Source organism: Mchenga conophoros, linkage group LG11 (genome assembly GCF_057382185.1).
Source record: "Mchenga conophoros isolate Kocher_MC1m ecotype Shallow Benthic linkage group LG11, M_conophoros_male_GT1.1, whole genome shotgun sequence".
In the NCBI taxonomy this organism is placed as follows: domain Eukaryota; kingdom Metazoa; phylum Chordata; class Actinopteri; order Cichliformes; family Cichlidae; genus Mchenga; species Mchenga conophoros.
Window position 1 is genome coordinate 16,770,704 of NC_140536.1, and position 22,680 is coordinate 16,793,383.

A 22,680-nucleotide genomic window follows, 5' to 3' on the forward strand; every position below is an offset into this window, starting at 1 on the left:
CCAGGGCTGCACATAAGTGGTCCGCAGGTGCGCATTCGCTGTCACAATAAAAAACACGCACAAGGGTTAGGGTTAAATTTAAAAACTGTACTTTTGAGTTAAAATATATATTTATAATTTTAATAAATGACAAATTAAAAATGCATGAACATTTTTTTGTATCGAAAAAATATCGAACCGAACCGAACCGTGAATTTTGTGTATCGTTGCACCCCTAATATATATACACATTATATATATATATATATATATATATATATATATATATATATATATTTTTTTTTTTTTTATACACATGTATTCAGGGGTAAATGTGCTCGCGGCTAATATAAGATTCCTTTAGGGCTGTCCACCAGAAGTCTTCAGGCTGGACCGCTAAGCAGGCCCCTGACGCTGATTGACAGAGCTATTGTCTGGCTGCTCGGTATGACTAGCCGCTTTCTCCGTGGGACTACTGCGAGTATGTCTATGTCGGTGTGTGCGTGACAGAGGGAAGTAGAGGGCAGAAAGATCCTGTATGAAATCGAGCAAAGATATCGTGATACTGTCTATGTGAGCACGGGTTTTGTGTGCGAGACTGTGATAATCTGATGTGAAGTGTGAATCCCCTCCAACAGAGCAAGCCATTCTGCTGTCAGCGCAGCCCTTACCGCGTGCAGAGACGCACGCAGAGCTGTCACTCACTCACACATTTACAGAATTGTCTTTGACTCTTAAACCCTGCACAAAACACGAGCTCTCCGACACTAACACAAAACAGCAAGAAAGAAATCCTACAGCTATAATCTGATAAAGACAGTTTGGAAATTTTACCAAGTGCATTTCAGGCTTGTCAGCATCTTGTGCTATCTGGTGTGAAGTGTGTACCTCAGATTAAGCCAGGGTGCTAAAATGCTGGGCCCAAAATTCTTCTCCTGTGGAATTACTGATTAATTTAGTGTCTAAATTCAATTATTAATAATGCTGAACAATAAAGCACCACGAAAAGTGTATGAATCAGCAGCTTGAAGGAGTGTGGGATGGTATCAGCACTATCAGCAAAGTTCTTTTGCTCACTAAGCAACAAATGTTTTTGTAAGTGCACTAGAGTGACAAAACATCTCAGTCGCCACCATCACACGTGTGGTTTGTGGGGGGTTTGAAGCCACAGTCAGACAATCTGCCTTTTGTCACATTCTTCTACAAAGACGTGTTTTCACGCCGTTATGTTTTAGACTGCAGAAAGCTGGACAGAAATACTACGTCATTATTATTAGGCTACTCTGGATTGTAAATCATCATCTAACCTTTCGACTTAACTCACTGTCCCACTGAACTCAGTCCTAACCAAATTTTACCCTCTTTCCATTCATTTATTCATCCTGTTTTTCCATGTGCTTGTTATTGCAGAGGGTGTGACTTTTACGTGCCATGAAAGACCTTTTTGTCATCTAATATCATAATGCTCATTCATTCCTGCGTCGACTTGTTTAGTCATCATATCTATCAATCTGCCCAGCGCTTCCTTACTATGTGTGCTTGTTATTCTAGAGGGTGTGGCTGATAGATGCCACAGTTCCACAGAGAGGCCACAGCCAAAAACTGGGTGGTTAGTTTCTCATTATCAAAGGTACCTTTGTGTAGTTGCAGCCCATTCTGACGAATGAAGAGTTTGGTTTCAGTTGATTAGTCCTTTGCCACAACCTCACCCACTGTTATTGGATTCAATGAGGCAAATAAGACAACCAAAATCAGCTCATGTCTCGCAACTAAAGATGAACAGACCGCTGCCGTTAGAGCCTGATATTAACTACTGGTATCAGCATTTATGATTAAAAGGTAAAGAAGAGACGGGATAAACATCCTTCAACCGGGCTATGAGGGTTGATGTTGCATAGTTTGTCAGCCAGAAGGCATTCTACGACTTGCTGGCGACGCCACAAGAACAACAAGTCGGGCAGAGCCTCAATGAGTAATCCTCAACTTGGTGTGACACTAAAACAATTATTTTATTATTTTAAACAGCGTTGTCATATTATCTTAGTAAGGGCACAGTAAAAACTGCACATAACAAAATTAAAACGTTAAAATCTGAAATAAACAAAAGAATATTTTTAATCACCAACCATTGGTATCAGTAAGGTATTGGTTTTAAAAATCCTATATTGGTCGGAGTAGTTGTAATCATGCCAAAAGCATTGAGGTTAACCCCAAAAATCTGCAATACTAGGGGAGAAACTTCTCTTCCTACCACTATCACAGCAGACAGCCAGTCAGTGTGGCCCCTGCCTTGCCTCCTAGTTACCAAGGAAACTGTACACAATATGCATCTGTATTATTGGCGCCTACAACAATTTGATTTGGTGCCCCAGTAGAATAATAGGGGTTTCTAACATATGACACATATGCACATTAGCATTAATCACTCATGCATTACATACACAGAGAAGTGTCAGGCTGATTTTCCCTGCGTGCTCTCAGGATAGAATGGCTGCTTACACACTACATATAGTCTGCTCTTTCTAGCAATGATTGACCCCTGGATAGAAATAGCTGCATTGGCAGCTCCAGTTGTCTGCGACAGACGCACACAAAAAAAACAAACTTCAACTGCGTCAATACCAGGCCATACCACTTCTGTGTGTCTCTGTGTGTGTGTGTATAGTGGCATAGCTGGCTGTCAGTAGAAATAGCTACTCTCTGACAAGCTTGTTTTCAGAGGCTTGTAATTATCCCTGCACCACCAACTTAACCAGTCAGAGAAACTATAGGCTTCATTCTTTGGTGAGAAAAAAGGAGCAAATTTAGCCGCAGAATGTTTCAGTATATTATTTCACAATATTTTGGTTGTGCATGGTTTGGTTAGCCATTTAAAAAAACAACAACTTCCCAATCAACAAAAGAAACCAAACAGTATGGAGCGAATGAAACATCTTCATGCTGCACTTTATTAAAAGAGTTCTTGGTGTTGATTAACTTAAAAACCTCAATGAGTAATTTTCTTATTTTAAGAATCTCAACGTTTTGTCTCATGGTTTCTGATATTTCAGCTTTCGTGTGAGCCAGCCCGCAGAGAGTCTGCGAGGACATTTGTGACAGTTTTCTCTCCGAGTGAGAGAGAGATAGTGTGGCAATTAGATGCCGAGTTGCCAAGTCTGTGTCTGTCCTCAACCCCCTTCCAGATTGTTCCTTGGAATGTCACACTGTGCTGACACAGGGAGAGTGTGCATGTGTGTTTTTGCACTTTGTCAGACTGCATTAGAAAGACAAGACTTCAAAGCGCTGGAGCACTCAAGGGTTCGTGTCTAAATGGACTGGAAACATACTGTAAAAGACACCCATCAGTTTAAAGTGTTTTTAGTTGTTATAGCATCGTGGAGTGAGCGTCGACTGTTTGTTTTTGATTGGCTAATCTTTGAATAAACCGACCTGTTAGATAACCCTACTAGGCAACTGTCTGAAAGGCAGCAGGCTGTGTAAAGACGGAGGGCAAACATTCCTCTTTCTCTGTAGTTATACAACAAACTCTCAGGTTGCTCGTGGATTATGAAACAATCTGATGCAATCTGAAATCATCGATCGCCAAGGTATCAATAATGCAGGAACCAAGATGATACTGAATGCTTCTCGGCTATAAGCCTGCAGTTTGCACCTGCAGAATAATACAGTACATACTAAATATAAACTTATATGTTAAGCATTAGGTTTCTAGTTTATAATGACAACATACAGGCACACAGGGAATGCCATCTCGAGATTCTAACTAGCCCTTTTAGCCCTGTGTCAGACTGGCGACCGGCCCAGGTTGTACCCCTGGTATCTAGGATAGGCTCAGCACACCTGCAACCTTGAACGGGATAAGCAAAGGAAAACGGATGGATGTTAAGAATGTGTTTAAAACATGTGTGTGGTGGATAAACGGTGTATATAACAGTTACAATAACTACAACATACAAAATAATAATAATAGTCCTATTTTTAAACTTATACCAGCTTTTCTTTAGACATGATGAGAAAATTATGAGGGAGGAAGAGAAATGGAGGGGATGAGGGAAAAGTCAATGAAGTAAATGTTAAAAAAAGCCTCTATTTATTCATTTAAAACATGAGGGATAAAAAGAGCGGTGAACCAAAAAAGGAAAGAGGAAAGTGAGGAAGGAGAGAGCATGTAGTACTGACATGTGGATGAGAGAGGTTGGTTAGCTAAAACCAACTCTGTGCATGGGCACCAGATGGCTGCTGTTAACTACGGGGCAGTGGTTACGCTGATAAGAGACTGTACAGCTGGTTACACACACACACACACACACACTTCCAGCTGGACAGAGGTAGGGTGATCTGTTCACGAGGCAATTAAAGAACCGGAGAATAAACATCCACACCGAGTCACCTAAGTCTCACATAGCTGGTGTTTTTACACCACAAAATGAGTGATGTCATTTATTTCAGAATCATTATGGAACACCAGCTTATTCAGAAGTTTATACAACACTACTGACACCAACCTATATTTATATGTTTCATTCGTGACTTTTTAAACTGCTCTGACAACCTTAATTTAAAGTAGGCCACATTTACAGGGGACATTTAGTCAAATCCCCATTTTCTACTCATTTACGATAGCAGAAACAGAACTACCATGTTCTCATTACCATAGAGAACAACTCATTTTAGTATTTACCTAAAGAGGAAAACAGTGTCACAAAGTGTCAGTGATTTAGTTTAAAGCTACTACTTTAACAATACTGTAGAGGCTAAGAAAGAAATGAATCCATAGACACACGCACACACAGCCCTAGATGAGCAGTTGGCAAGCCCAGATGGAGCCACCCACACAGTACAGATAGAAGCTAGGATTTCATTCACTGATTTAACTACTCTGTCAGTCTGGTACCATACTATTAGTGCCCAATTACACATTTCTGTAACTGTAAAACTAAGTGGCTAGTTCTGATGGGCTTCAATAAATGTAGGAAATAAGGGAGGTCTAAAAAGGTGATTTAATTAATTTAATTAACAGATTCATCTAAAGATTATCTCAATAAATCTAAGTATAGCAATTAATTAAGGTGTGGTGCATGGATATAAATCAGAGTTAAGCTTGAGGGCTTATAATAGCATTTTCTCTTAGTTAGCCTGCCCTGCTTGGCTCAACTCTTCATTCATCAATAGCTGCTGACAGACAGTCAGCTCGTCTGTCTTACGCTGCCTACCCACGCACCCACGTACACGCACAAACACACCCTATACCGTCAGCAAGTCTAACCTCAATGGGCACCAACACATGCAGCGTGCGGGCGAGCAAACGCACGCACCTGCTTCAGTGTGACCCGTGCTGACACAGAAAAAACCCGGGACTTTCTGATTACATCTCCAAACAGCTGTCATGCAAAGACAGGATAAGAAAAAAAGGCAGAAGAGGAAGAAGGAAGAAAAGAAAATGGGGAGAAATTATGGCAATTTTCAGACACAGTTAAATATAGTGAATGCATTATCAATGTATTCATTTCCTGGACTGGACTGTAGAGCTGTGTCACCCTTTGTAAATGTTTTGTAAAGGTCTCAGAAATATAATTATGAATGCCAATTCACTTTGAATAGACAGTCAGCCAAGTGATGGATTTCTGGATTATTTAATGATATAAATATTGTTGCTTCTAGCATAAAAAAGAGATTAAAACATTCATAGTAAAATATGCTGACTGAGTAATTGGCTCAGTACTGCGTTTGCACCATCAACACTGGTACACGTATAACAAGTTTTCCACTCTTAATCCCTGAACCTATTACCACGACCTTACAGTTGACTATTAAAGGATTTACCCAGCAACAAAGAGTTTGAACTACGAGCACCATGTTCATTGAAAAAAAAGAATAAATAAGCTGACAGGAGGGGATTAGGGGGAAAAGGAGCGTAATTCAGCACATATTATTAACTAGAGAAAAACTAACAACGCCATTGTTTAATGCACTTTAGTGAAATGAGGCAGAAAAACATCTGGAGCTTGACCTCTATGTCTACAAAGCTATTCAGGATATTAAGTATCCTTTAGAATAAACTGAATGTGTGTCAGTCCACCACTGCAATGCAGTGAAATGCTTTCTGAATAGTAATGCATTACCTTTCTCTCCTTTACGTTGCTCTTCTCTCCTGAAGGCTATATTTTGTTAATCTCCTTACGTGGTTCTCTTTTTCTCTTCTTTCTGCCCAGATCATGTTTTCCCCACCTTCCTTTCTCCCCACTCATTTGTCCTCTTTTTCTCTTTTCATCACCTTTCTGCACGTATTCCTTCTATTCTGCCACATCATTGTCAGCAACGAAATTTAAACCAAAGATAGCAAAATGTTTTGGCACTGGGTGATGTATTTGGACTATTAAACCGATGCTAATATGAGAGAATGTTCTAGTATGCCACTGTAGTGCTGCAGCCTTACTACTACTACTACATCTTGTTTAAAATTTGAGTAGAAAAAGAAATCATTTTCCAGAGGAGAGCTGAAAGGGAAACAGGTGATAGGATAGGGATATATCTCGAGTTTTCAGTATCACATGTCTGATATCACATTATCAGTGTCTTGAAGCTGCAGCTAAACACGATGAGACAGCTGACAAATTCAGTGTCTCTTTTCGTTTGAATACCACAAAGCTGCTGTATCCCCACCTTCCTCCCCTGTTAGTCTCCCCTTTCACTGTTTCCGCCTCACAGTGCTACTTTATGAATGGATGCTAAAGCAATGGATGGGAACCAATTAAGATAACAAGAAAGCATAGCTCTTGCCAAAACCATCCCTTCTCCTTTCACTTTTCCGACTGCGGCGTGCTACGAGGATTATTTCTAATCTTCAACAATTGTTGCAAATCCAGTCCTTATTTGTGCATGAAACAACACTCCTACCCGTTGTCAGATACATGTTCGGTGAGTTTATAAAAATACATTATTAGCCCTATTAATAGTTTTTAAAGTATTTCAGTTTGTGCTGTTTACTTTCAAAGTATACAGAACAGAAAACTACTTATTTTTAGGACCTAAACATACAAGTAAAGCTAAGTGCTTTGTGCCCAAGCAGTGGAATGTTTAAGGGTGGATGACCCAGCTAACTGACCTCAATCCAGATGAGCAGCTGTTTCACTTGACACCACAAAGAAGCAAACCAGCGCCCCAAACAAGAACTTAATGAGAATGGCTTTAGTACATGCCTAGCAGAGCACTGCCATAAAGATTTCAATTTGATCAAAAAAGGGAAAAAAAGGAGGACGGTGGTCGTAGTTTTAGTACAAAGATCCCTTGATAAAAACTCTCTTCTGTCTTTAGACTTGACATGCAGATATATATCAACTTGCAAGCTGTACTCTTACAGCAAGAGATGTCATAACGTCACATTTCGGTTTCAGCTGCAGATTGCAATGGAAACATCGGCTATTTATTCCACTGCATTCCATGTTTAATCTTTTATCTCAATGATCTTGCTGTTCACAATTCACTCCAATCTCTCTGTGCCGTGTTTGTTTCTCTATACAGTCTAAGGCCTTGACTCCCACTCGTCTCTGATGTCTCTGTGATAGCAGTACAATAATGTTAACGCTGAGCCCGAGTTAATCCAGTCAGTAAGCAGCTGGCTAGTTCAACGAGTGGTCAGAGTTAAGACCAAAACAAACACTCAAAGAGAACGAGAGACTATCCCATGAGAAAGTACAATAAGATGAGAAGGCAGTTTGTGTATTATTGCATACGTCTTGACTCTCTTGAGGGGGAGATTAAATGATTTCTGTGGAACATTTTGTTTTGCAATGTTGCCCTTATTTTGCCTTCTGTTACGTAGTGTGCTTTTACTTATCTTTGAAGCCTAAACGTCACCAATCATTGGGCCACTCGCACGATAGCAGCAAGTATTACATGTTTTTAGTGTGTTCAATTAAAGTGTTGCTGCAGTAGGACTTCTGCTCAGGCACCGTGGGTTGAAAAGCCAATGCAAGTTGGTGCAAGGCAACCAAACTGTCTGATGGGACTGGCGTGAGCCTGGATGGAGGTCCTTGGATGGCCTCTATGTAGAAAACCTTTTATTGCTTTTATTTAACTTTTTATCTTGAAATCATATTTAGAATTTAAAAGGAAACCACTGTGAAGTAGATAATTTCTAGTTTTTAAGTTGAATGATGCATGAGGTTTCCAAAAATCAAAGGGTAATTGCATTAAATATTTATGCCACTTTAGCTAAAAATGAATTTACAGTCCCATGCCAAACACTGGGTAATTGCTTAGTGTGCCTGAATAGCAAAAATCAACACAATTAATACATTTCTGCCCCATTAGCAATCATCAAATGTTGTGTGAATATCTAACATATAAAAAGGCACAAAAAAAAGACGTATGTAACAGCTCAACAGCAGCAACACGCCTGCTGCAGTTTAAGCCACCATTGAGTGGGTTTAAGCATGGAATAGCCCCAGAGAGAGAGAAAACGAGAGAAACAAATAGAAACAGACAGAGAGACAGTGAGAATAGATTACCCTAGAGCCCACTCTGGAGCTTTTCTGGGCTTTGGTGCCCCACTTTTTTCTCTAATCTTCCTTTCTGGTCTGACACACATTCCACAGACAGATAGACAGACAGGATTTACCAGGATCGACCAATGAACTAAATTCACTGGTTTTTTTGGTTGAACGGTTGGCTCTGTATTCATGTATGCAGCACTGAGAAGCAATAGCAACTTAAGCTAGAAAAAAAAAACAAAAAAACGAAACAATATATGACTCAATGAAAGGCAACGTTAAAACACACATGCGCTGCAGGGCGCCTGCGTCCATTTGGAATGTGCAGAAAGTCTGACGCCACAGTTAATCATTTACAACAAACAGTTTCATATTTCCACGTCAGTTTCTCAATAAACTCATGACTCGTCTGAGTCATGTTTGTCTTGCGCTCAAGACAAACAAAGTCAAAAGTTCAGATCGCAGTGTGGAGAGTGCGTATGTGTACCAGTTATAAGTCAAATTATTATCAATGCAAATGATCATTATCATCATCATGTATCACAACAATAAAATAAATAAATAATTACACCCTAAAAGTGATTAAGAGAAAACTTTGTTACAACATGTATGTGTATAAATCATAGAGAGAAAACAGGTAATTCAACTAAGAGGGTGGAGAAGGTTTACGACAGTAATTAAGACTTTGTAGACACATGTTTGAAAAAATAAATCCTACAAGCAAAGGTATACATTAAGTATGTGTGTTAGAAAAGAGACTTTTATCTTCAACAATGGAAAGACCTTCACTGATTGTAACCACCCTAAAACAGTTTTCATTAACAAAGTTGCTAACAAGACAGCAACTTCTCAAAGTAAAGAAGTAAACTTCGTTCTCACTTAAAACCAAACAGGAAACACAACATATGAAAAATATCTGCAATGTTTGGTTTTTCACTGTCTGCACTCAGTATGTGAATGTGCCACTGACCACTTGTTTCCCTGTAGGGGGAGAAGCTGAGAGGCCGCTAGTCTGTGCGATACTGGTGATAATTTAAACCAGAGACGCACCAGAGAGAGTGTACTGTTTGGCAGTGCAACACAACACTGCCTTGTTTGCAGTAATGACCACCAGATTACATCTGCCATGTGTGTGAGCCTCTGCATGTACATGTGTGTGTAAGAGACCCCCATAAAGTCAAAGAGTTAGTGAGGGGACTTTGTCCTCCCCAGTGCCACTCCACATATCCCTCCACCCGCACAAGTAGCCACACTTCACACAAGTGCATCATTCATTCAGTCTTTTACGAAGAATCTAAGAGGGAACAAGTCAAAGAGATTACTGAATCTGGCTGCTTACTGAGTAACTTGAATGGACTGAACTTAAGCAGAATATGTCCCTCAGTCGACAAGTACAGTAGAAATACTCTCTCACACATGCAGCTTTACACATAAGAACTGTTGCTAGCACAGGAACTACCTCTGTTCAAGCTTTAAATGGCCCTGAAGATTCACTGGTCTGGACTCAGTGCTGATTGGATTACAAATAAATGGCATTTAAGAAAGAAGAAAACCAGCAAGCACCAGAAAAATCTGCTATATGAGCTGACACAAAAGCATCAAAATAACCAAAGTGACATTGTTCCTGTCATTTTTGACAGGAACAATGAATCGTAAATGGTCATTTTTTGAGTTTGGTGGACAGAGCAATGGAAACAGAAAACTGAGAGGCCCGTTTAGAGAGGACCTGGTGTAGGCAGGTCCTGCAAGGGAAAAGTTAACCTCACAATTGTTAATCACATCAAACGAATGCTGTATGACAAGCTTGTTTTGAAGAGTTTACAGCAGAAAAACCATAGTGTTAAATGACTATATATAGAAAATGTCTTATTTAAATCAAATACACCTAAAGAAAAAAGTACTTTCAGTGACTTGGGAGAGCTGAATGAGCTGACACTTTGTTCAAGTTCACCTTTAATGTTAATGCTGCAACAGATGGCCCAGCTGCCCTCACACAGCAACAAGCTGACACGGTATCCCACTGTGCGTGTGCGTCATTTTATGCAAATATGCAGCACTTCATTCTCAAGTATGATACATTCAAAACTGTAAAGTCTTAACACACAAGCACATTTTCCCCATTACATTGTAGATTTCTCTGTGCTGCCTCTGCACTCCTGCATCCTTCTCTCTGTCCTTGAAGGAAGGATCACTGGCAGATGAAGCCACTAAAGCCACACCGTAAGTGTTGCTGTCAAAGATCAGTGTGGGTACACTTTCCCTTGACAGCCTGGACATAGTCAGGGGTGAGGTTAGAGATTTAAAAAAGTGAAAATGAGAGTTAATCTTCCTGAATGATATTTGGGCTAACTGAGACCACAGAGGGAAATTCTCTCAGTCGCAACTTCCCCGCCTACATGAACGAGTGTATTTATGTGTGTGCTGCAGGGAAGAAAGGTCAACTTTGTTGGGCCCAAGCTTGGCTGCTGGGACGTGGGCTTGTGTTAAAAAGTGCATTAAGAAGAGAAACCTAAAATTAGCAGCCACAGCCACAACACATCTCTGCAATTGTGAGCTTGTCACAAAACTACAGATGTACATAGTTTCCTAGAAGTAAACAAATTAGTATGCGCACACGCACACACACACACACACAGCGTATATGCAAATAAAACACACTTGAGTTTGACAGAAACTGACACTCATACACAGAGCATAAACAGACCAAGATCAGATCAATGTTTTCCTCAAAAACGAGGTGTACAGTGAGACAATATCAGCTAATATCACTGCTTTTTATAACTACTGGGGCTACTGAAGCTGATTCTTCACTGCTGTCTTTTGTCTTGAATAATAACAGAAAAGATTTAGAACAGCCCGTCCACTGTGCAAGTATCACTTTAACCAACAATAAGACAAACAAACAGCCAAGTTTAAGACAAACTGAGTCCTAATCTATTTGAGCCGATATCTGCAGATAGAAATGTGTAATCTGTAGGCAAGGAAGAATACTTTTGCTACTGGAAACCTTCTAGTTCTAGTTGGCAGGGCAATTGATTAACTACTGACCAATCACGTTTGATCACACCTTGGTTGCATCCAGATTAACAGTCCATGTGGTGAGCAGAAGAGGGAATGCAAATGCTGCTGAAATATAATCTAGAAACAATCGGCTATTGTCTTGTACTGGATATCAGCTGGGTACAGTGCACCCCCAAAACACTGGCTTCTGTTCACAGAGGCTATGTCATCAGAAAATAGCCAGCAGCTTCCCAAATTGATTAATTGACTCCATTTTTGTTTCCACAGAAATTTAGATTACAGTTCGCTGTATTTATTTTTCTCCCTGTGTTCTACCCCATGACATCTGCTGTATGACGTAAGATTAGAGAGAAAGACGGGAAAAAACAAACATAGGATAACTCCTGCAGTGTATCTTTTCCATCGGTAGAAAAATATCAATTTGGCAGCTAACTTAGTAAATAATGATTTCAGCACTTCGGAGATAAACAGCACTGAGGTGCATTTGCCAGAGAAGTATGTTTTAAATTTGGCTTTGCATGCATGTCAGATGTTTTAAATCCGAAGCTCACTGGTCTAACCGGGTTTATGTTTAAACAAAAACAGAGAGCAAACAGCGCTAACACCCACAAACACTTGTGTGGACACACACTGTATGCGTGCATAGGCAAGTGCACAGATGATTCTATGGTACTCTATTTGCTTCTCTACAACGTACCTATTCTTTCTCATGTGACTTTCACGTTCCTGGTCCCTTAACTGTATGACAAGGGCAACTGGACAACTCTGAATTTGTAATGTTGACGTATATATACTCTATGCAAAGGAGAAGGCTGTAACTAAATATTTTAGAAAACTTTTCTTGCATTTTTGTAAGCTTGCAGCACAAAGCTCGCCCAAGGGATGAGATATTGGTCTGCACTGGACAGAAGACAGGAAATGTACATAGCCAGAGCCAGCCTGAGAACAGAACCCTCTCAGAGAGGGCATTGAGACAGTGGGTTAGTTCGGGATCTAAGGCTGCTCTGTTATGGAGGCCAAGGCATGAACAGAAAAGGGGCAAAGAGGAAAGGCCCCGATTTTTTTTTCTTTTTTTTTTTTAAATAGTTGTATGAACGCCTGTCCACAGCAGCACACACAGAGTGTGCTTAGAGAAATGAGCAAAATACATTGAGAATTACATCAAGTCTTGTATGCAGAGCATTCCAATGTGGGTTTAGAAATCAGTGAGTCTTTGAGAAGTTAAAGCAAAAATGTTTATGTCAACTCGAATGCTTTTTGCTTTAATTAAAAGAAGCTGGGTGTAAGTCAGTTCCCAGTAATTACATGGTCCAGTGTCACTCACAGTAAAAAAAAAAAAAAAAAAAAAAAAAAAAAAGACTGAAAAATGTAAAAAAGAAGCATCATTGAGAAGCAACTGGAGCATGCATATGTATCTACACTGACTCACAAAGACTTAAGAGCACAAATGTCTTGCATGCAAATGCCTACATGGACATGCACACCTACAATCACTACTGCTACTGTGTTATTGTGGAGGTCATTAATTACTCTCCTCTAAAACTTGTGATACAATATTGAATTCATTATTAACTTTTTGATGGCAAGACCTGCAACACCTGAGGTAGAGCGGGGCTCTCAGGATGTTTGTGTGCGGTACCTTTTATCATCCAAACATAGTGCTGCCTCTCATTTTGGACTGATGAGTACTAAGGTCTTTAGAAATGCCTCTGAAACCTTTCACACAAACATCATTTGCCTTTAATTACAGGGAGGAGCACCTCTACGAGCCACACCTCCAATATCCTCTCTTTAATTGGAACACCTGCCTCAAGGTAGCTTTTTGGGGAAGATGTTAGGACACGGACTTCCATCCAGCCTGTGTTCAGATTGTGCATGTTAAGAGTAACTACTTGTGCTTTATTTATTAGGACCTGGATAAAAATCCAATTGCATTTTATGAGTAAATGGTGCAGAAACTTGAGATCTTGAGACTGTACATGTATTTATTGTGCGTCACTTGAACCTCTCATTCAGTGGGAAAGCCCACACTTACTGGTGACAGGGCTAAAAAGCAGCAGATGTGACGGCTTCTGCCTCGAATTAGCAGAAGTGCCAAGTACAACAATTTATATAATATCTGCTGACTTGGGGTGTGTCAGTTGTGTGTTCTTTTTTAAAGTTTCAATTTCACAGCTTTATTATTTAAAAACAAAAGGAGTGATCACTGATAGTTATCATGGAAGAAAATACACTACCTCTAGGCTAGGAGTTATTTTGGGATGCTGAACTCATTGTTGGCACACAAAGGTCTCAGTGGAGCTAAGCTATTCCATAAGGAGGGGCAGAGCTGCTGTTAATGGGAGAGGTTATACAAGGCAGTGTAAAGAGGTCAGAAAGATGTAGCACAGCCGCTCTGTGACAACCAGAAGCAAGCTGTCAAATACACACAGATCGGCCACAACATTAAAGCCACGACTGGTGTGTATTTTGAAGGTCCCCTTTGTTCTGCCGAAACAGCTCTTGTCCGTGGGGACGCAGACACAGAACCTCTGGGGATGGGTTTTGGTTGGTGGCTGTAGATTCTTTGGGTTTTGAGGGTTTTAGGTGGGGTCTGGGCTAATTCCAGCACATCCTGCGAACAATCAGTTGGATTCAGATTTAGGGAGCTCTTTGTCTTAGTCATATTCCTGGAGCTGCTATCTAGCAGTTTTTACTAGCAGTGGCGCATTGTCCTGGATAAGAAGGATTTTGCAATTAGAGAGGGTGAGGAGTTAGGAACATCCACACAAATACCTAGACCTGACGTTTCCCTGCAAAACACTGCAATCTATGTAGATGATCAGTGTCAGTCATCTCGCCATTAGTGGTCTTAATGTTGTAGAATTAAAAGCACTGGCATTATTGTTGGTAAAACTCCTGAAACTTGTGTTGACAACAATATTCATACTATACACTTTTATTCTCTGAATACTTTAGACTTCTATGTCTAAGGAGAGTCCAAGAATCACAGCAGCTTTGTAAAGCTGGGAGGCTTCCAGTCAGTCTACTGGTGTGTGTTCAGTTGATGTTTTGTTTTTCCTCCACTGCATGCCTGTAATTACTGCAAGTGACAGCTAAGATGGATGTCAACAGACAGGATGTGCATGAGATTTATCCTTTTAATAACAGCTAACTAATATTACACCATGGGAGCACAATAAAATATCTGGCCTTTAGGGTTAGAGCCTTAAAAAATGTTTTCATGGAACATTTATTTTGATTATGTATTTGATATAGATCACAGGAGGATTAAAGTAATTATAAGCTCTACAAAAAAAGTTGCTAACTAATCTTTTTAGGTTATAACAGATCCAACAGGCTTCTACAAGTAAGCTTTGTGGCAGGTGTCTATTTCATCTCCACGGACTCAAACGTGTCCAAACAGACTCAACATCAGAGCCGCTGACAGAGTCACGGGGATTAACATACTGTATGTGCACAGGCTCACATCCACATGCAGACACACACTTAAAGAGCACACTGGGTATGTACACACTCTACAAGTAGCGACAGAATCCTAACACCTGCCAACCTGCTTGTGAAACTGAATGGATTATTTTTATTGCTGTGAACTCTTCTGGGGAAATTAGGTGTGAGAGACAAGTGCACTGTTTCCCACACAGACCTTATTTGGACAAACTGCTAATATGGGCTAAATAACAGATATAATAAAAGACAGAAATGTATAGACCTCAGTAAATACTTTCCTGGAAACTTAATGGGCTTAATCACTAGTTTCATTGAATAAAACATTAACTTTATTTTGTAATCGATGGGCATTGCACAAGTCAGAAAGGAGGACTATCTAGCGTGTGCTCATTGGATAATAAGTTGTCAATGAACTTGTGGAGTCCTCGGTTTCACAATCATATCCACTCCTTGTTTGGCACATCTGATGTCAAAACACCAAGATGGCGATGAGAGAACGCCCCCCCCCCCAAAAAAAAAACAGCTTGAGGCTTCACTAACTAATCAGTGATGTCATGGTGGCTACGTCCATCTTTTATACTACCTATTATTATCTTTACCGTTTTTGTCCAAAAGAAAAGGACAACCTCTCATCACTTTACTCGTGGACAAATATCGTTGCTCATCTTATTTTGAAAATTTTGGGATTGCTAACAAGTCAGCCTCCTTCCTGTCTGGCCAGTTTGCTGTCCTTGATGTCGCTGGGCTGTCTCTCCAGAGAATGCCTCACCCCACAGACCGACACTCCATCATATTGAACTTCAGTCATGCCAAACTTACTGAGGCTGCACGCTTGTACAAGGACTGCTGTCGCCATATGCAGTCCAACACAGTGACGCTGGAGACAGCTGCGAGACAAGAGGTTCATCGAAGAGACCGCTTCATTCCAACAATATGCAGTTCTTATAAAGTGTAAACATCTCTTTATATTATTAATTGTAACTTTAGCTTTTGGTGTCTCAATTGTTGCATACAGTGAGATCATCTCTCTGTGCAGGCCAGATGCCGTCAGCTGTTTCACTGCGGCTGCCTTGAGAAAGGTAACACAGATATACATGTACACACAAACAAGCAAAAAAAAAGACCACAGGCACACAGAAACAGATACAGACACACAAGATCTTTCTGTAAAAGAGGAAACAATGATGCATCTATAATTTGATACTAAACAGAGGGAAAGAAGATCTACATGGAAAATGGACTGTCGCTTGATGAAACAAGAGAAAGGATTATTCTCCAGAAAAGCTGTTTTTGTCTGTTCTCGTGTCCCTGTTATCGCTCTCTCTCTCTTCAGGGATTCAATAAGGCTTTGTCTCCTTCTTCACCAATGACCGCTACTGTTTCAAGTTTTTGCAGTCAGGAAATAGACACTCCAGACTGCCTTGTGTTGTCTCCATGGAAAGCGAAAGTTGTGCAAAACACTACCTCAGCTTGTTTTTCATCTACCACCCAGCACCTTGTTCAGAAATATATTTTAAAAAAAGGAGAGGAACGTTAAATGTTAACTCTAAATCTTGAAAAAAATCAATAAAAAAATCCGAATTCCAAAAAAGCTAGAGCACTGTTTAAAATGTAAATGATGACAGACACAATTTGCAAATAAATGACCTTGTTTGTATTGTAATAATGATAAAGTTCCTCAATTTAGAAATTTGACATGTTTTTATGTTGTATTGTGAACATATTACAGATTTATGAGATTTGCAAATCACTGCGTTCTGTTTTTATTTACATTTTTTGTGCCAGCTCTTTTTGGAATTAGAGTTGTATATGGTTTCCATTTTGGAAGCAAACAAGCCTGTGAGTATCCGTGGAATCAAATCATAGCACCGTCAACTGGAATCTAATTTAATAACCAACTAAAAGAAGGTCACTCTTTTTCCTTCAGTAAATTCACAGACACCTCTTAGTGTCAGCTTGTTTACCAGTCTCTAGGGCACAGGAGGACATGTTCAAAACATGTTTAATCATTAACGTTTTCACATGAGTTTAAATCAAATAGAACCATTATACCTATTAGCACAAACACTGTCACACTGCTTCAAGGCCAGAACGGCTCTGTAGATGCGTGCGTGTGTGCAGGATAAATGAAAGAGTGAAGTCAACAGTGAAGAAAAAAGCTTACTAAAGAGCAATGCCTGAGCATAACTAGCATCACTTGATGAATCGTGTTTAAATACAATCGAGCCTGAAACCAATGCAATCTAGGGTAGCTACAGATTTAAGTTTTCTAAGTAGGTTTAACAATCAGAGACAAAAGAAATCCAACAACCTTATCTGTCCTGGCATATGTTGAATCTTTCAGCTGATGGTTTGGTCTGGTCTGCAGTGCTGATGTTGGTTTTTCCAACAGCACAGAAAATGTCCAGAAGCTTAAGGAGTAATTTATCGTCTACCTTAGAATAAGAAATGCTTTGCCCTAAAACTAAAGTCAATCTTTGTTACTTTTATTAAACTTTATCCACTTGACATTCGAGTTCCTTGATTGTATTCAACTAATAAACCAGTAAGCTTAGACCTTTACAACTGTAGACAATAAACTTTTGAGTTTATTTTGGTAATACATGTGTCTTTAGCTTGGTCCATGTATTACAGAAACTGGCGTAATGCTCGAGGTTCGCATGCTTTTTCTCTTCTGCTAATCTTTATCAATACATCTGGTCCTCATCACTGAATTCAAACACTATAAATCACATTTCTACAGAAACATCTAGCAACAGCTAATAATTATATTGCTACAGACTTTCGCTGGACTACATCCAAAACTTGGCTGAAGCGTTTTATTAAACCACAATGATTAGCTCATGCAATGACTATTTACTAATGTTAACACCGGGGGGTTGTTTTAAAAGACCAGTGTGTTTTGCTTGAAACAATTACAGTATGGCTACAAAGCACTACTGAGATTTTACACAATTTCTTCAATCTAAAGGTTGCCTCAGTGGGCTTAATGCACTTCAATATCAATAAGAGCTCAGGGGAATAAGTGTAGAATAGTGTCTGAATGTAATTTGTAGCAAACATTTTATTTATATAGCCACTAAACAGGCCTGAGAGAGCTACTCCAAAACCCTGTCAGCAGTAATCAAGAAACCATATGGCTACATCCTAATTTGATAAAGCAACTGACTTATCGCACGAGGAATAAAAATATACGAGAGAAGCCAGAGTCGGTAAAAAAAAAATCTATTTTCCAAGGAAAATATTAGAAAAGGGTTAGATTCTGTGAAAAAGGTGCTTTCATTTTAGTACTGGAACTCAGGGAGCTGTCAAAGGCGACCACTGTTTTACAGCTTTTTATTGCCAGCAACCCTGATCTCCACAATAACTCAGTGCGACGTTTACTGCACATGTTCATCTTCAGCTCTTTAGTGAAGATGCTCCTTCAGTCGAAGAATCGTTGAGGTTTTTGATAAGCAGATAGTCTATGAAGAGCATATTTCTAACAACAACAATAATACTGGTCAATCATACAAACAGATAACTTAAGGTGTTTTGAGACACTTTATACAACCTAATTATTATTCCCAATGGGACAGTAAACTTCTATTTTAAGGTCTACAAAGACCATCAAGTATCTAACTCTGATTATAGAAGAGAAACAATATAATTAAAACCTAATACCAGTGTAAGACACTACTGTGTTGTATAGCATGCTATCCTTTTGTTTCCCAACACTCCACTCACAGGGTGTCCCTCTGGGTAACATCCCCGACCTACACAAAGCCAACCGGCACAGCAAAATTAATCTAGACAGTCTTGATTGAAAAATGCAAATTTGATCTTCTTTAAATCACCACTTGTTTCCGTGCTTGCTCCCCAGAGAAGGATGGCAGTCTCAGTGTGTTTTTATTGGCAAAGAAATTACCACTGGTGGTGCTGAAATCTCTTTCTAGCTCAACATTTCTCCTTTAAAACACAGGAGCATTTTGGGTTGCATCTGACACCTGCTGCTGCACATGAAAGCCATCCAGTGCTAAAAATAAGTTTAAGTGGAGTCAAAAAACCCCTAACTTCATACTAGAGGACTAAGAGGATATGAAAGGATTTTATGTGCAGGGATGTGTAATGATTTGTAGGGTAATACGCAGCAAACATATCTCCATGAAGGTTGTACACCCACCAGCCTGTGTACATTTAAATGCATTATTTAAAACTAAATCTTGGATGGGGTGCTGCCATGGCTTACCTGGATCAGCACGTGACAGGTTAGGTTCAAATCTGCCCCCCCACACACACACACACACACCTACTGTCCTGTTCCATAAAAACTGAAAGCACCAAAGATAAAATTTGGAATGCACTTCTCACATGTCGCAGTTTTTATAAAACACCACAAAGCAAAGTCGAACCTCATGCTGCTTCTATAATCTGACTGATAAAGCAGTCCTTTCATGTTAACGCCAATAAAAGTACCTGCTGTCAGATATCAAAGTCTGCCGGTTTTATAGATCACCCCTTAAATCTTTTTATACTATAATCCTCCCAATATATAAAAGGCAATACAACACATTAACTACCCAAAAGGGCAATCGAAACCTCTCTTATTATGATTAAGACGTTAATTGACCTTTAATATGTGCACATGTGAGGACAAGAAGATTGGAGTAGATAAAAAGAAATAAATAAAAGAGGTCACAATGTACTGCATAAACGTGAGGCCTCAGAAGCACCTGAAGACACACACACACAGACTATGACATTTAAAAAGAAATATTTACTGTATTTCAACACAAGCATCAGTAAGATCTTGAACGAGACGAAGTGAGATGTTGAAAGATTTGTTTCCCAAAAAGACCTAAAAATCTAGCCAATTTTAGCCCCTCTGAAGTCTGTATACATAAAAAAAATCTACTTAAAGAAATTAAAACAAGTTTAATGGATACAAATCTGATGGTTCATGTAATCTTTGAGTCCCACTGAAAGCTAAGTTTAGCTGTTAAAACTGCACATGGTATCACTACCTTTTTTTTTCTCAACACTGAAGACTCGTCTGGGACACCTGACTTTTTTCCTGCCCACTACAGTTTTATTTAATCCATGACTAAAAGCAAGTTCAAAGTCTCCTAACGTTCTCCTGCAGTTAAACTGAGCTAACCGAACACTTTCAGTGCCAACTGTCTCTGAATAATAATTACTTCAACTGTTTTAAAACGGACTGTTATCCTGAGAAATCTGAGGCAAGAAATAAGACTTGCCTAATCTCTCCTTTATCGACCATATATTACTGATAATCTGACAGCCTCCACATTTATTTGGGGCAATACAGTATCATTGTTTTTCAGAGGAGTGGAAAACTCCAAACATGTCTCTCTGTTTCTGTTAATGAACGCATCAAAGTGTTTGGGAAAGTAAGGAAAACTGTGTAGATTTCAGGCTAACTCTGCTAAGATGGGTAACAACTGGTGCACCACTAAAACACTTCAGTTGGAGCATGTGCTCTTGGATTCCGACATAAATAGACTTTTGACAGTTTGGCTCAAAGGGCATAACAAACTGTTTCAAAATATCAAAAGAACACATCTTTACTCAGTGTTCTTCTCTCCCCATTATCTCTCCAACACGTTGTCATTACAGCAGCTCTCTGAGCTCACTAGTGCATAGCCAATTCAGTAAAGTCTTTAATCACCACAGAAAATCAAACAACCTTGTCTTGCAGGAATACCGCCATTAGGTAGACAAAGAGTGCATGTGTGCCCATGTAGGTTTGATGGTATTATAGTTCGATCTCTATTAGTTTAAAGCATTTTTATACAAGCATTTTAGAGGATAATGCAGTGATAAGCAGACTAAAATCCCTTTGCTATAAGATACTGTCAAAGCTTTTGTAAGCTACTGACAATAATTCACACAAAAGGTTTAATATGTAACTTCTGTATAATGGATTATTTTAAATTCGATCTGTAAATCTAGGATTTGAGACTCATTAGTAAAGTTCTTATGGACAGGTTATCTACCTGTGTCCCAGACATGCAGCAGTGTATTATAACTCATTATCCATGTTTGCCTCTATTCTGAATCGCTAGGTGTTTAGTCAAGTCTGAAAAACAGAGCAACAAAAAATGAGGGGTGGTATATGATACCCCTACCATATATATATATATATATATATATATATATATATATATATATAAAAACACCCAGCACGCCCCTGCGGGCGGTTTATCCTTCAAGCTCGGGTCCTCTACCAGAGGCCTGGGAGCTTGAGGGTCCTGCGCAGTATCTTAGCTGTTCCCAGGGCTGCGCTCTTCTGGACAGAGATCTCCGATGTTGTTCCCGGGATCTGCTGGAGCCACTCGCCTATCTTGGGAGTCACCGCACCTAGTGCTCCGATTACGACGGGGACCACCGTTACCTTCACCCTCCACATCCTCTCGAGCTCTTCTCTGAGCCCTTGGTATTTCTCCAGCTTCTCGTGTTCCTTCTTCCTGATATTGCTGTCATTCGGAACCGCTACATCGATCACTACGGCCGTCTTCTTCTGTTTGTCTACCACCACTATGTCCGGTTGGTTAGCCACCACCATTTTGTCCGTCTGTATCTGGAAGTCCCACAGGATCTTAGCTCGGTCATTCTCCACCACCCTTGGGGGCATCTCCCATTTTGACCTCGGGACTTCCAGGTTATACTCCGCACAGATGTTCCTGTACACTATGCCGGCCACTTGGTTATGGCGTTCCATGTATGCCTTGCCTGCTAGCATCTTGCACCCATATATATATATATATATATATATATATATATATATATATATATATATATATATATATATATAATAAAGATAACAAAAATGGAAAGTGATGAAAGAGCACAAAGAAAATGACGCAATGCTCTTAAGCTAACTGAATATGACTCCTTCAAAGCCAACAGTATACAGTCTACTGTATGAGTTCAACACCAGAGAGCGAAGAGAGCAAAGACTCCCTGCACTCCCCCGACTCTCTCTTTAGCTCCGTACACTCTTCTCTCGTTCTCTTTGCTGTGAGTGAGGTGATGAATGTGTGTGTCTATCTCAGTTTCTATTAATAGTTTGGTGCAGGGCTGGAGGTGTCAAGGCTGGGGAGGGATGAGATCTTTCACCCTCTCCCTTACGCTCTCATAAACATACAGAATAAAAGCATGCTACCACAGAGTCCAGATGTAGCCGAAGTGGGGTGTAGGTGGGGGTCTGTTGAACGAAGCAGAGAAGAGGGGGGTAGAGGTGCAGGACAAAAGCCTGCAGCAGAGCTTCAAACAGGGTACTGAGTGATTTACTACCCATATGACAGAAGCACAGCAGAGCTACACAAACACAGTGACGCACGAGTAATAAGACACATAGACTGTCAAACAATGACGCAACAGTTTTATCCCTGTGAGCAGTGCGGTCTGACGTGTAAGAGACGAACAGTAGGTTTGATGGAGAATACTACTACCAGCTACACACTGAAACTTCCTACCTCTTGAGTTGGTAGCCAAGTCGGCCACTTTCTGAAATGCATCTAGGAAGGCGGCCACGGCAACCACTGTCGCCCTAGAAGAAATGAGAAAGACAAAGGTTGATTTAAAATAAAATGACAAAAAAATGTACTAAAAAAAATGAACTGCAGCATACAAGTGATGGTAGTCAAAGACACAAACAAATCTGATCATTTTAAGATGAAAAGAGCCACCCAACAGGGAGACGTTAGTGCAGTCCAGCATAACCGATAACTCTCTG

The 22,680-nt window shown here is 39.9% G+C and overlaps 1 protein-coding gene across 6 annotated transcripts in view; it reads right to left on the bottom strand.

The window, feature by feature from the left end:
- LOC146563822 (protein MTSS 1-like) overlaps positions 1-22,680 on the bottom strand; it is a 52,441-nt gene that overhangs the window by 21,744 nt on the left and 8,017 nt on the right. For all 6 annotated transcript variants that reach the window (XM_085291143.1, XM_085291139.1, XM_085291142.1 and 3 more), the window contains exon 3: positions 22,421-22,494. In XM_085291143.1, the coding sequence (XP_085147269.1) occupies positions 22,421-22,494 (74 nt within the window). The remainder of the gene's footprint in view (positions 1-22,420; positions 22,495-22,680) is intronic.